At 39.2% G+C, this 16,239-nt stretch overlaps 1 protein-coding gene across 1 annotated transcript in view; it reads right to left on the bottom strand.

Annotated features, from left to right (window-relative positions):
- Positions 1-16,239, bottom strand: part of dnaaf9.L (dynein axonemal assembly factor 9 L homeolog) — a 98,672-nt gene that overhangs the window by 28,946 nt on the left and 53,487 nt on the right. Inside the window, exons 10-17 of the mRNA XM_018227100.2 lie at positions 13,268-13,403; positions 12,209-12,290; positions 10,934-10,970; positions 9,972-10,059; positions 6,759-6,835; positions 4,840-4,884; positions 3,204-3,243; positions 2,144-2,255 (exon numbers count right to left, since the gene is read on the bottom strand). Of these exons, the coding sequence (XP_018082589.1) occupies positions 2,144-2,255; positions 3,204-3,243; positions 4,840-4,884; positions 6,759-6,835; positions 9,972-10,059; positions 10,934-10,970; positions 12,209-12,290; positions 13,268-13,403 (617 nt within the window). The remainder of the gene's footprint in view (positions 1-2,143; positions 2,256-3,203; positions 3,244-4,839; positions 4,885-6,758; positions 6,836-9,971; positions 10,060-10,933; positions 10,971-12,208; positions 12,291-13,267; positions 13,404-16,239) is intronic.

Below are 16,239 nucleotides of genomic sequence, written 5' to 3' on the forward strand. Positions count from 1 at the left end.
AGAAACTCTACTATAGTTTATGTAAACAAGTTGCATAGCCATGGGGCAGCCGATCAAGCACAGGATACATATTAGATAAGTTCTAAAGAATCCCATTGTATACTACAGAGCTTATCTGACGTGTATCCTGTGCTTGGATGGCTGCCCCCATGGCTACACAGCAGCTTGTTTATATAAACTATAGTAGTACTTATCTGTTATCTACTGTGTATCCTGTGCTTGAATGGCTGCCCCCATGGCTACACAGCAGCTTGTTTATATAAACTATAGTAGTACTTATCTGTTATCTACTCTGTATCCTGTGCTTGAATGGCTGTCCCCATGGCTACACAGCAGCTTGTTTATATAAACTATAGTAGTACTTATCTGTTATCTACTGTGTATCCTGTACTTGAATGGCTGCCCCCATGGCTACACAGCAGCTTGTTTATATAAACTATAGTAGTACTTATCTGTTATCTACTCTGTATCCTGTGCTTGAATGGCTGTCCCCATGGCTACACAGCAGCTTGTTTATATAAACTATAGTAGTACTTATCTGTTATCTACTGTGTATCCTGTGCTTGAATGGCTGCCCCCATGGCTACACAGCAGCTTGTTTATATAAACTATAGTAGTACTTATCTGTTATCTACTCTGTATCCTGTGCTTGAATGGCTGTCCCCATGGCTACACAGCAGCTTGTTTATATAAACTATAGTAGTACTTATCTGTTATCTACTGTGTATCCTGTACTTGAATGGCTGCCCCCATGGCTACACAGCAGCTTGTTTATATAAACTATAGTAGTACTTATCTGTTATCTACTGTGTATCCTGTACTTGAATGGCTGCCCCCATGGCTACACAGCAGCTTGTTTATATAAACTATAGTAGTACTTATCTGTTATCTACTGTGTATCCTGTGCTTGAATGGCTGCCCCCATGGTTACACAGCAGATTGTTTATATAAACTATAGTAGTACTTATCTGTTATCTACTGTGTATCCTGTGCTTGAATGGCTGCCCCCATGGTTACACAGCAGATTGTTTATATGAACTATAGTAGTACTTATCTGTTATCTACTGTGTATCCTTTAAGCAATAGATACTATTGACATGAAATTTTTGGGCGACTAGCTGTTATGGTCTGAAACTCCCAAGATCCTCTTCCGGGCATGCTAAGTATTTCACAGCCCAAATGTCATAATCAAGGGACAGTGGGGCTCATTTATCAACACTGGGCAAATTTGCCCATGGGCTGTTACCTATAGCAACCAATCAGTGATTAGCTTTTTAAAGCCAGCTGCAAGTAGCACAATGAATGCAGCAATCTGATTGGTTGCCATTGGCAAATTTGCCCAGTGTTGATAAATGACCCCCACTAGAGTGTTTGTGGATTAAAGGAGAAGGAAACCCTTCCGGCGCAAAACCCCTCCCCCCTCAGGCCCCCTCCCTCCCTCCCTACCTCTCCCCCCGGGCAAATGCCCCTAACTTTTTAGTCACCCCTCCATGCAGGTCCTCTCTTGCCGAGTTCACGGGCGCCATCTTCGTCCGATCGCTCTTCTTCCTGTACTGCACATGCACAGTAGAAGGCAGTTGCCGGTTAGATCTACTGAGCATGTGCCGAAAATCACGAAGTTTCCGAAAAAAGAAATTGGAAACTTCGTGAAATTTGGGCGCATGCGCAGTAGATCTATCTGGCAAATACCTCCTACTGCACATGCGCAGTACAGGAAGAAGAGTGCTCGGACGAAAATGGCACCCGTGAACCCATTTGCCCGGGTGGGGGGGGAGGAGGGAGGGGGGCCTACGGGGGGAGGGGTTTTACGCCAAAAGAGTTTCAATCTCATTTAAGGGCAAAGCTCTCAGAAAACAGAGGGCTTTGCAATGGTGGTTTGATGGAGTGTGCTCAGTGCGGGCAGCGAGTTGTGCAAATCGTCCAGCTCTCTGTCTCTCCATGCCCTTCCAATATCAGTGTCTGCTGCTACCACAAGAGCAATTATCTTTGGTACACTTGCATGCAGTTTCAGGAGATACTCGTTTGGTAGGTGTTTTTTTATCCTCCCTCGGCTACTCTGCGGAATCAAAGAACCGGGCAACTTACATACACATGGAACAATCTAAAAAACAACATGGAATTTTATAACATAAACCTTGCGTACCTTTCTCTTTAACATTGACTTGGGACTTCAAAAATGATTCCGAAAACACGATAGATCCTAAACATCCTCTTCCATTTTGTAAGTCTGGAATGTCGTACACTGCCATGCTGGCCTGCAATATGATGAAATGCATGCGTTACTCACTGCTGGAATATGACTCAAACTATAGACACAGAGTTGTCACCCCCAACATTAATGTCAATTAGAATCTTGAGAAAACACTGAAGAGGTTGAGTGCCCAGTTACCCAGGTCTTTGTAGCTTTGCTTTTTTGTTTTTACCCAACTAGGTGCCTGGTGAATTAAAGGGATTCTTTCATGATTTTTATGGTGTCATTTTTATTTCTAAATGACACTGTTTACACTGCAAATAATTCACTCTACAATATAACATTTCATTCCTGAACCAGCAAGTGTATTTAGTTGTAATATTGGTGTGTAGGTGCATCTCAGGTCATTTTGCCTGGTCATGTGATTTCAGAAAGAGCCAGCACTTTAGGATGGAACTGCTTTCTGGCAGACTGTTGTTTCTCCTACTCAATGTAACTGAATGTGTCTCAGTGGGACCTGGATTTTACTACTGAGTGTTGTTCTTAGATTTACCAGGCAGCTGTTATCTTGTGTTAGGGAGCTGTTATCTGGTTACCTTCCTATTGTTCTGTTAGGCTGCTGGGAGGGGGGTGATATTACTCCAACTTGAAGTACAGCAGTAAAGAGTGACTGAAGTTTATCAGAGTACAAGTCACATGACTGAGGGCACCTGGGAAATTGACAATATGTCTAGCCCAATGTCAGATGTCAAAATTAAATATAAAAAAATATTTTTGCTTTTTTGAGAAATGGATTTCAGTGCAGAATTCTGCTGTGTTTTGACAAAAACATGTTTTCCCATGAGTTTCCCTTTGCCTGGGTATACAGTGTTATAGGACACTGCTTCAGCCTGAACACAAATCCTAAGCAGAGGGTAGCCATTTGTGTACAAATGCCAGCCATGCAGATCAAACAGGGCAAAATTTAAAATAAAAAAAAAGTCGGGGTATGAAAATGAACAATACTACTTACTGTATTAACCAAATGTAACCCATCGTCCAATGGCACAATCCTAGAATGAAAAACAAAGATTTTAGTCATCACAAGAGGCAGCAACTAATATTTAACAATTAATAAACTGCTTTTAAGAGTGACACCAGCCGTCTTGTTATGTCTGAGGAGGGGCTTCCAAACAACAATCCAACAGATCAGGGATAAATGGTTGGATCAAGGATATCAGGTCATTCAAGATACATTAATTATAGTCAGTGAAATTGTCTTCTTCTTAAATCACTGTTACAATGACTGGAATAAGAAGAGGAGAGGTCTGAATAGAAAGATGAGTAATAAAAAGTACATTTGTAGCCTTAAAATGCATTTGTTTTTTTAGATGGGATCATAGAGACCCCCATTTGAAAACGGGAAAGAGTCAGAAGAAGAAGGCAGATAATTCAAAAACTATAAAAAATAAATAATAAAGAACATTTTAAAAGTTGCTTAGAATTGGCCATTCTATAACATACAAAAAGGTAACTTAAAGGACAAGGAACGTTAAACTAAAAAAGTAGCTAGAAATGTTGTACATGATGTTTTGTGCTTCTGTACCAGCCCAAGGCAACCACAGCCCTTTAGCAGTAAAGATCTGTGTCTCCAAAGATGCCCCAGTAGCTCCCCATCTTCTTTTCTGCTGATTCACTGCACATGCTCTGTGCTGCTGTCACTTACTGAGCTTAGGGACCCACTCACAATATACAGTACACATAGAATAGAAATGTCACAATATAAGGCTGATTAGTCATTAATACAGATAATTACTACATGGCAGCACAGAAACCAGTGCAATTAGCATCAGAATTGAATAATCAGCAAACCTGTAGCATCAGCTTATATTACAGCCAGGGAAGCTCATTTTCTGCTGGATAATTAGTGACGAGCCCTAAGCTTAGCTTCTCAACAGCCAATCAGAGCCCACTGAGCATGTGAGTGTCACAGACACTTTCCAAGATGGTGACCCCCTGTGACAAGTTTGAAGTCCTGGATCATTGCTGCTATTGACAAGCTGAAACTTTAGCCTCATGCAATAAGTTCACTATATAAAATATGGTATTTTTGGCCATATTAGTTTTTACGGTTTAGTTCTCCTTTAAGGTAATTTTGTAGGGCAAGTTCGCCAATTAAGTAGACCTTTTTTTCTATTTTTGGACACCCATGTGCTTTTCCAAACTGGCCTGATCAGATCATTCTGCATGTGTTGGTCTGAATGGGTAGAGCCAACAGCTTGTATCAGCATATTATGTCCACTTTAAGTGCAATGGTAGACAAGGAGATTAGTTGCCCGCAAAAAAATCTCCACTTCTGTGGGTGCCTAATCTCTTCCAAATGCTTACATATGCGTTGCTTCATCTTTCCAAAGTCACACAATGTTTTCATGTGAGGCAACTTCCAGAAGCCGAAGTGATGCATGTGTTTTACCAGTAGAGATTCACTTTATCATCAGTGGGAAAACATATGGAGGAGATTAGTTGGCCTCAGAAGAGGAGATCTGTTGAGGGTGACTGATCTCCTTTTCTAACATTGCCCTTACAGTACACCTAGCTAGGGGGTTCATGAAAGTCTTCTGAGGCCTATGCTTTTGAAGAACAGAAATTAAATCAGTGATAAAACCTACCTTCCAAGACTATTCACAGCTTCAATTTGAAATGTTACTTTAGACCTAAAAAAATAAGCAAATAAAGCATGTTACCATATACTGAATCATAACTGAAAGGACCTACTATGAAAAGAGAAGGAACAGTACCCTTGATTGCAAACTTATAATTATATCCAATTAGTTTCAGCAGAGGTCTGACCAAGGTCAGTAATGATCGGTTATAAAAAGACATTTTTCTAAAGAGAGAAAAGGAGACAGTACCACGCAGAAAACGATTATTTTAGAGTATCAGTCACTTGTACCCTTAGCTTTTAAATGTTGCTTTAAAATGTAGTTTTTCTGCCATTTTTATGTGGTTTTAAAGACAAATTCATAAAAGTGTCATTAAACTCTTTCTTTCACCAAAAAATGAAAAGTGGCGGCTGAGTTGGAATTTAGGCGGATTTCTGTTTGTGAATATGGAGAAAGTATTTTACTCCAGTTTCCCACCACTTTTACTCCAAAAATGGGCTATCTCCATTTTTGTGAATTCCCCCCTTAGTATTCAATTAATTCATCCCCACTAATTAATAAAATAGAAATTCATAGGTGTAAGGGTCAGGTCACACGAGCAGATTCAGAGAGATTAGTCGCCCCAGCGACAAATCGCCTCTTCAGGGTGGACAATCTCCCCCTGCCGGCTAAAATGAAAATCGCCTCCGGCAATTCACAAGCGGCGCTTCGTTATCCAAAGTGCCCTAAGTTTCCTCGTGAGGCAACTTCGGAAAACAAAGAACTGCGTGTGCATTGCCGCAGGCGATTTTTATTTTAGCCAGCGGAGGGCAGGCAGTTTGGGCAGATTGTCCCCCCGAAGAAGAGGCGATTTGTCACTGGGGCGACTGATCTCCCCGAATCTGCTTGTGTGGCCTGACCCTAAAGAGCAGTGCAATAAATATTGTGCAATTCCAATCCCCTTTGCTCAGGATCATAAGAAAATAGTGGGAAATTGAAGTAAAGAATGGTAAAGTTGTCCCAAAACTTGCTACCTATTATTTTTCTATCCCTGGGACAACACAAAGTAAAGGCAGGCAGGATAACCGTGACTGTGGTCTCGTAAATGACCTTGTCCAATGCTTAGGAAGAGCTAGCTTAACCTATAAAACCACAAATCTTCGGCCCCTCGTAGTTAAGTATGCAGTGATAGGAAGTAAAGTAATATGAGCTGAGCTGTGGGTTGTAAAGAACCAACCCTATAGGACCAATTCCGGACTGAGTTTTTAAAATAATAAATGCTCTGTAGCTAAGCTAAAACCAAATCGGATAGCAAGAGGAGAGAAACGCTGATGTGCGTTTCGCAGATCTGCTTTCTCAAGGCGAATGGGAATGAAAGGAGCTGCTGCACTGTTACTAGCAAAGCTGTGCGTTTAGGCTTGGCTACCAGAACTAACATTGGTAAAGCTGACTTGCACCAGACTTGCACCAAGCGCACCCACACCTTCACTTTCCTCCCTACTGCTTGTTTGTTCAGTTCTCTGATCTTGTGAGATAAAAATGAAACCTTTACATGGCTACTAGCAGTATGTTGTCTTTTATTGATGGATGGAATGTGATATAATAAAAATACTGCTTGAGAGCAATAAAAAGAATTATTTTGTGTCCCAACCCTGTAATTATAATACAAGTTACCTATAACACTGGCACAACACACGTACAGTATACAAAGGTCAGTATACAAAGCTCGACTTCATAAATGTAAGTAGAATAAAAGGATCATAAAATAAACAAATAAAATGTTTAAAAAATGAAGCTTCCCAATCAATCTACTTTCTGGTTGTTGGATGATACCGACACCGGCATCCAGACTGAGAGAACAAGATTTAAAGAGAAGTAATACAAAAATCACTGCAAATTGCAGAGAGTGGGAACAGTTTGCAAAGTTCATACGTTTTCAGACAAACCTTAATGAAGATTTAATTTGAAGAAGGTTCATTGAGTCCAACTGGGCCCAGAGAGTCTGCTCTGCTGCCTCCTTTGCCTGAAAAACGGGAAACAAATTGAGCACATCATTGATATCCACTTATATACGCACTTGCTAATTTAAATATTGTTAAACGCTTCTCTCTAAAAAAAAAATAAAAAAATAAATAAAAGACAACACAGGAACTGCTTAAAGGGGTTGTTCACCTTAGAGTTAACGTTTAGTATGATATAGAGAGTGATATTCTGAAACAATTTGCAATTGGTTTTCATTTTTTATTATTTGTGGTGGTTGAGTTACAGTATTTAGCTTTTTATTCAGCAGCTCTCCAGTTTGCAATTTCAGCCATCTGGTTGCTAGGGTCCAAATTACCCTTGTAACCCTGCATTAATATGAACAAGACACTGAAATATGAATAGGAGAGGCCTGAATAGAAAGATGAGTAATAAAAAGTAGCAATAATAATACATTTGTAGCTTTACAGAACATTTGATTTTTAGATGGGGTCAGTGACCACCATTTGACAGCTGGAGAAAGTCAGAAGAAGAAGAAGGCAAATAATTAAAAAAAACTACAAAAAATAAATAATTAAGACCAATTGAAAAGTTGCTAAGAAGCAACCATTCTATAACATATTATGTAAAATGTAATTAAAAGGAGAACCACCCCTTTAATTCACCTTAAACATTTAGGGGCAGATTTATCAAGGGTCGAATAGTCAATTAGAATTTTCGATTTTTAAATTCACACATTCAAATTTTAAAGGGTGGTTCACCTTTAAGGTAACTTTTAGAATATTATAGAATGGCCCATTCTAAGCAACTTTTCAATTAGTTTTCATTATTTTTTTTTTTTTTTTATAGTTTTATAGTTATTTGCCTTTTTCTTCTGACTATTTGCAGCTTTCAAATGGGCGTTGCTGACCCCTTCTAAAAAGCAAATGCTCTGTAAGGCGGCAAATTTATTGTTAATGCTAATTTTTATTACTAATCATAATATTCAGGCCCTCTCCTGTTCATATTCCAGTCTCTTATTCAAATGCAATGTTACTAGGGTCATTTTTACCTTAGCAATCAGATGGCTGAAACTGCAAACTGGAGAGCTGCTGAATAAAAATTACTCAAAAACCACAAATAATAAAAAATGAAAACCAATTACAAATTATCTCAGAATATCCCTCTCTACATCATACTAAAAATTAAACCCCCTATTCAAATGTAAAATTGAATGTGAGATTTATCACACCTCCACCATGGAAACAGTCCTAATTCGACTATATTCGCCACCGAAAACCTGCTAAATTAATGTACAAGTCAATGGCAGAGGTCCATTGAGCCATTTGGAGATGTTAATAGCCTTCCTGACATTCATGTTTTTTTTTTTTCCAAGAGAAAATTTTTATTAATATGAATCAAATATGATTTTAATTTTTGGGTCGGAACCATTCGATCGAATAATAGCCATTCTAATTTTTACTTATATAACCACCCAGTCGAATAGTGAGCATATTCGAATTTAAAGAAATTCGCATGAATTCAAAGTTTGACCTTTAATAAATGGGCCTCCCCGTGTGCAAAGACATCATAGGAGATATTTTCCACAATTTGCAAATGTATGTATGCGTTTGATTTTATAAAGCTGGTTATGAGCCAACAAAGTTATAACGGGCCAGTAACCCCACGGCCTGCCCGTAGCATGTTAGCCAAACTCATTACTGACCAAAATTGAGCAAACTCTTTTTATTTATTTCCTTTTTTATGCTGCTCAAGATTGGGGCTTCTGTTGAATTAAACGGGAACTAGCAACACAGGGAAACTAGGAGAAATCTGTCAAATGGCACCTAAAGTATGCTATACATTTGGTATGGGATCTCTTATCCAAAAAAAATATATTTAAAAAGCTCAGGATTAAAGGAAGGCATCTCCCAAGCAGTCCATTTTCAGTAACTAATTCAATTTTTTCTAAATGGGAGCTATCACGAAAATGGAAACTGAATATAAGCTTTAGCATACCGAAATAAGAAGTTTTCTAAATATAATCAATTAATAATTTTGTACAGTTTCTATCTCTCAGCATCTGTTTCTCTTCATTCAGGAGTTGGGTGTCAGCTATTCATTGACAGTTAGATCCAATATATCTTATAGGGGGGCTCCTTTTGCCTAGAAGATGTATTAGAGCTCACTCTATTAAATCACCAGACATCATGTCTCTCTACATGCAGAATTTGTGCAAAAGGCAGTTATTTTGTGAGATTTCGTTTGTACTGGAATCAGTTATTTGAGTGAGCTCTAATTCATCTGCTAGGAAAGGAGCCCCCCTATAAGATATATTGGATCTAACTGTCAATGAATATCTGACACCCAACTGCTGCATGAAGAGAGAATGAAGAGAAACAGATGCTGAGAGAATAGTGAGGATAAACTTGATTATTTCAGAAACAATGCAGAATATTTAATAGGGATGCACCAAATACAGAATCAAGGGATTCGGCCAGTATTCGGCCTTTTTCAGCAGGATTGCAGTTCGGCCGAATCCTTCTGCCCGGCCGAAACTAATCTGAATTTGCATATACAAATTAGGGTTCAGATTCGGTTTGGTATTCGGCTGAATCTTTCGCAAAGGATTCGGGAGTTCGGGCGAATCCAAAATAGTGGATTCGACGCATCCCTAATATTTAAATATTTAATGGATTGTATTTAGAAAGTTTCTTATTCCAGTATGATGAAGCTTATATTAAATTATATTTTCGCAATAATTCCCCTTTAAAATGATTTTTTTCCGCTGTAATAAAACAATACTCTGTAACTAAGCTGCATAAATCCATACTTGTGGCAAAACAATCCTACTGTGTTTATTATTTAAATATTTTTTGTAGGTATGTTGAACCAATTAACAGAAGAAAAACCTTATCTGGAAAACCCTAAGTCCAGGCCCTGACTGGCAATCGTTGGGTTCTGGCAAATGCCAGAGGGGCTGCTATAAGTTGCCATAGACAATGACAATTTATTGGGCTGCTTGGGGGATGTTTGGGGCCCTGTGTGGGCTGTATGGGCCTCTGTCTACCCAAAATGCCAGGGCCTATTTTGAATCTCAGTTCAGACCTGCCTAAGTCCCAAGAATTCTGTATAAAGATCCCAAACCTGACAATTACACAGTATTTTGTACAGTATTCCCCCCCCCACACAAATAATACCTTTGATGGGCTTAGAGACTTGGCATAGCTGGCAATACCAGCAAGCACAGCTTCCACCACAGCAGCATATATCTGTGATAGCAGGTTACTAGGAAAAAGCAAGAACAAAAACACAATTAAAGCGCTTTTCAGAAAGAAAAGAAACAGAGTGACCAAACACTTTATAATGTACAGCAGAGATACACTCATATTGAGGATACAGACCAAAGGGCATGTGAATCACATTTTTGTTTAAATTTTTTTCAGCCTGAAAATCTTAAACTGCTCATGTTCTTACATTAACATCTCTTTAAACTGATCATCCCTTAAACCCTATTTGTGTTATGTACAAAGAGTTATTATTATGACAAAGGATATGGCATCACCCTCTTCAAATCTGTCAAAAAGGAATTTGTAAAAGTGCTTTGTGTTGCGTGCGGTTTCCTGTTCTATGCTAAAATATTTTCTTTAACAATAATGTGAAAAGATGACAAACAGGGACAGACTACAAGAAATAATAGGAGCTCCACCAAAGAATAAACTTGCACTGCAAGAGCTAAACTACACAAGGGACTTGGAAAATAAAACCATTTGCAGTTAAAATAGTTTTTACTGTCCCCTGTAAGAAAAACTACAATGAATGCAAACTGCAACACAACAGGATCTTATTTTTAGCCTGCACTAAACACTAAAGGATAAGTAAACCTTAAAAATAAGGGGATGTAAAATTGACAAGGGGGCTATTCTAAGCACTTTTGCCAAGTACATTCATTATTTATTTTTTCTTAATTCCAAGATATTAAGGGATACATGTGCTGTTAAAAAAGGAAATTATTTTTAAAAATGTATATTATTTGGATGAAATCGAATCTATGGGAGATGGTCTTTCTGTAATTCGGAGCTTTCTGGATAACAGGTTTCCGGAAAACGGATCCCATACCTATACAATAAAAAAAATCAGGGTGGATTGAAATGATCCTTACATGTGCTCATTCTTCTTTTGTGTGTCATTATCCTTTCCTGGGAAGAGGGAATGATAAAAACATTTTAGGAACATTACAAGTAATGTAGAATCTACAGGGGGGGGGTGTGTGTGTGTGTGTGTGTGTGTGTGTGTGTGTGTGTGTGTGTGTGTGTGTGTGTGTGTGTGTGTGTGTGTGTGTGTGTGTGTGTGTGTGTGTGTGTGTGTGTGTGTGTGTGTGTGTGTGTGTGTGTGTGTGTGTGTGTGTGTGTGTGTGTGTGTGTGTGTGTGTGTGTGTGTGTGTGTGTGTGTGTGTGTCACTCATCGTGACTCACCTATAGCTACGGGCTTGAGGCGATGCACCCGGGCCACCCGCTGGATCTGGTGAGTTCCTTCTGTCGTTTTACCCTTGATACTGTTTAAGACATTTGTGAACCCAAGAGCAGGGCCCGTGGTCACCTTCACTTTCAGCTGAGCTGTTCAAATGTGATTTGTATAACTGCCCGTCAAATTATTAAGGGCACTTTATAGCAAAGCTTTCTCTGTTTATGGACCATTAGTGCCTAAATTAGCGGAGTTCACTTTCTTAGATATCTAGTGAAGGGAACCAAATTTAGCAATCTACTTGTGCACAAATTACTTTGGTCTCACAATTCATTCTTTATTCACACCGTATTCGTGTAAATGGCCACATAACCTTGATCGATTTATTAGTTTAATTGGCTGAACAACTGGATCTCAAAATAAGTCATTTATGAGTCTGCTGATGTGAGGAAACCACTGATTTTTTTTTCTGCTCAAAAAACCCCAGAATGAGGTTAAAACCGCTTCCTTAGAGGCCCTTGAGTGATGGCCATGGAACAAGGCCAGGGTCGGACTGGGCCGGTGGGACACTGGGAAAAAATCAGGTGGGCCCAGACCCGCTCCACGATCGGGAGAAATGGAAAAAAATATTACCTGAGGATTTTGCGCATGCGCACAGCATTTCTCGATTCCACTCTGTGCTCTGCCATTCATGCATGCGCATGGTGGCCTGGTGTTCATGCATGCCTGTGGTGGCCCGGGTTAGTGCATTCACACGGCACACCGGATTTTGTGAATGTGCACAAAGCGCTGGCTGTTGTGCATGTGTGAGGGGCCCCTGAGGTTCAGAACCCGGTGGGCCCCAAATGTGCCAGTCCGACCCTGAACAAGGCTAATCAAAGTACATGACCATGTTGTTACATGTATGTTTATCTGCATATGAAGGACTAAACTGACCACATAATATAAAACTTTAATCCAATTTTATACTTACCTAAGTAAGGGATATGAGTACTTCCAAAAAAGTAAGTCCTGGAACAAGCCAGAGGTCCTTTTGGGGAAACACACTGAGCCATCTGCACAACATGATCAAGTAAATGAGTGACATGGATCACTAAGCCAACAATAGGAACCTTTTTATTAGCGAATAAGCTTGTTATGGTCATTTGTGCCCTCCCCTCGTTGGGTAAATGCAGAACTGGACCTTGAACAATCAGCATCCAGCATTCCTCTTATAAACAGGTCATCCTCTTAACAAAAATATATTCTAAAGTGCAGTGATAACTGTTACAGGTATTGAATCCATTATTTTGAATGCTTGGGACCTGGGGACTTTGGGTTTTCCGGATCAGGGGGTCTTTCTGTAATTTGGATCTCCATACTTTTAGTCATTTGAGAAACAATGAAACATGAAAATAAACCCAACAGGAATGTTTTGCAACCAATCTAAATTCACGCAGCTTTGTTAGGCTCAAGAACAAGGTACCCTTTTATTATTTTAGAAAATTTGAATTATTTACTTAAAATCATGTCTATGGGGTATATTTATCAAAGAGTGAAGTTAGAGATCCCCACAGTCCGCTTGAGTGAAATTCCGCCACTCTCCATTCATTTCTATGGGATTTTGAAAGGCGTATTTATCAAAGGCTGAACTTTCACTTTCACCCATTGATAAATACTCTTTTAAAAATCCCATAGAAATTAATGGAGAGTGGCGGAATTTCACTCAAGTGGACTGTGGCGATCTCTAACTTCACTCTTAGATAACCCTATGAAATGAGCTTCCCTAATTTGGAGCTTTCTGAATAAGGGATCCCATACCTGTATTGCTGTGCAAAATCAGCATCTAATAATCATTAATAATTTGTCACTTCATTGGTCTGACAACACAACTTAATGTTTCATGGAAATGTACAGAATTAAAATACAGTGAAACAAAAGTGTAAGCTAAATCAGTTGCCAAGCAATTTATTTGCTAACATTTTATTGTGCCACAGAAGTGCAACAGAATGTTAGATTTTAGCAGCACATTGTAACAGCAACTAATACATACCATGTGCTTGGCTGTACTCCCCCCAGGGCCAGTGTTTCTAACCAGGTGGCCTTCAGATGGAAAGATAAAGTTGCCTGGCTTCAGATTTTCTCTAGTGGAGTGAGTGCCGAAGAGAACAAAAGGCTGCCTGCAGGGACTAAATAGATAGCAACATATTAATTACACATTCATATAAACAGTTCCTTGCTATTTATTAATAATAAGACATTTCTGTCACATTGCTTTAAAACCACAATTTATTATGTTTGATTGTTCCTTAAAGGGATCCGGTCATCGGAAAACATGTTTTTTTCAAAATGCATCAGTTAATAGTGCTTCTCCAGCAGAATTCTGCACTGAAATCCATTTCTCAAAAGAGCAAACAGATTTTTTTATATTCAATTTTGAAATCTGACATGGGGCTAGACATATTGTCAATTTCCCAGCTGCCCCTGGTCATGTGACTTGTGCCTGCACTTTAGGAGAGAAATGCTTTCTGGCAGGCTGCTGTTTTTCCTTCTCAATGTAACTGAATGTGTCTCAGTGAGACATGGGTTTTTACTATTGAGTGTTGTTCTTAGATCTACCAGGCAGCTGTTATCTTGTGTTAGGGGACTGTTATCTGGTTGCCTTCACATTGTTCTGTTGTTTGGCTGCTGGGGGGAAAAGGGAGGGGGTGATATCACTCCAACTTGCAGTACAGCAGTAAAGAGTGATTGAAGTTTATCAGAGCAAAAGTCACATGACTTAGGGCAGCTGGGAAATTGACAATATGTCTAGTCCCATGTCAGATTTCAAAATTGAATATAAAAAAATCTGTTTGCACTTTTGAGAAATGGATTTCAGTGCAGAATTCTGCTGGAGCAGCACTATTAACGGATTCATTTTGAATTTTTTTTTTCCCATGACAGTATCCCTTTAAGGAATTAACAGATCTAATGCATCTGTACATAAGACCATGACTTTAAAATACAGGTATGGGACCTGTTATCCAGAATGCTCGGGACCTGGGGGTGTCCAGATAACAGATCTTTCCGTAATTTGGATCTTCATACCTTAATAAGTCTACTAGAAAATCATTTAAATATGAAATAAAACCTGTCTGGTTTTGCCTCCAATAAGGATTAATTATATCTTAGTTGGGATCAAGTACAAGCTACTGTTTTATTATTACAGAGACATAGAAAATTATTTGATTATAATGGAGTCTATGGGAGACAGCCTGTTGTATTTTGGGAAGCCGAGGATGAGAAGAGTATAACAGTGCTTTATTAGCAGGCTCTCATGCAGCCATTACACAACAGTAACTTTCACTTTTAAGCTGTCAGGAAGTATGCACAGTATCAGTCACACATGCGGACTGCTAGAATGCATATACTCTCTTTCCAAGGGAAAAATAACTAGGCCTCGAGAGAAGAGGGGGATTTGTACTGCTTGGTCTGACAATTCATGTGAGCAATTTCCAATAATCAGATCTGATCAAATGAAAAAGCAATAACGTGATCAGTAGCCCACACACAAAAGAGGATGAATGACTGGGGTGGTGGGCTGGTAGGAAAAGTAATAACTTTACTCCTGTATATAGATTGTCACAAAATTAGCAAAAGCTGGAAACAAAAACCAAAAGACTGGCAGCGTATAATAAGTTCAGGGATCCAAACAGATGGCCTTGAGGGAGGGGGGGATTCATGTTGACAAGTTGTGAGCTAGATGAGGCCCAACATGTGTGTGGTTTTTATGTATTTGTTTAGTTAGCACCAGCCACAAGAATTTTGCTCATTTTAAACAAGCCTAGATTAATTGCATGGTCCAAGAACTTTACTTCTAATGCTAATTCTTTTTTTTTTTTTTTTGTTACTTGAATTTTTTATACATTTTCACAAAAATAACAAAGCATTTTATTCATACAAGTCAGTCTTAACATTGCTTTGTATAAAACCAAAATAATTAAAGGAAAAAGCAAAGTAATAGTAATGTGGCGTCTGTTTTTTTACTACGTAGTGGCAATCTGTGGTGGCCATAGACGTAACAATTACGATCTTTCTTGGAAAAGATCTATCCAAGAAAGATTGTTCGTTTCAATATACACATGTAGAGCTGAATGGTCAGATATACTTATGGAAACAATAGAATTCTACCTGTATCTGACCATTCAGCACTAACAATGGCCGATGTTTAGGTCACTTCAAAGGCACCCGATCAAAATTTTCCATCCAGCCCTATCAACAAGCCGACCAATATCAATCGGCTCTTTTTCCACCATACACGCACAGAACATCGGAACGAAAATTTGTTTCCTACGATATTATCTGTGTGTCTATGGCCACTTTTAAGTAGTGAACTAAAACATTTTTTTGCAGGTTGAGAGATGGTAATAACTAGGCTTTATAAAGTAGGTTCTTTTGGTGGGATGAACTGTTTTTCAAGTACCTTTGTCCAATACTTTTTATGTTTATGCTCCTCTGGGAGCACCTGGATAACCCCTGAACTGGCACTTATATAACAGTGTAACAAACTGTAACCCACAGCACCTTAATACCCCTCTGAATTGTGTCTGTATGTTACCCTCCCATTTAGACTGTAAGCCCTACGGGGTAGGGTCCTCTAGCCTTTTGTTTCCCTGACACTGAGCACTTAATCTGCATTGTACCGTATATACTCGAGTATAAGCCGTCCCGAGTATAAGCCGAGGTACCTAATTTTACCTCCAAAAACTGGGAAAGCTTATTGACTCGAATATAAGCCGAGGGTGCGAAATGCAGCAGCTTCTGGTAAGTTTCAATCTCGTTTTTGGATGACTATTCTTAGGCGCCGGCGAATATTCTTAGGCGCCGGCGACTATTCTTAGGCGCCGGCGATTATTCTTAGGCGCCGGCGATTATTCTTAGGCGCCGGCGATTATTCTTAGGCGCCGGGGACTGTTTTTGTGCTTGACCCGAGTATAAGCCGAGGTAGAGTTTTTCAGCATATTTTGGGGGCTGAAAAACTCGGCT

Source organism: Xenopus laevis, chromosome 1L (assembly GCF_017654675.1).
Source record: "Xenopus laevis strain J_2021 chromosome 1L, Xenopus_laevis_v10.1, whole genome shotgun sequence".
In the NCBI taxonomy this organism is placed as follows: domain Eukaryota; kingdom Metazoa; phylum Chordata; class Amphibia; order Anura; family Pipidae; genus Xenopus; species Xenopus laevis.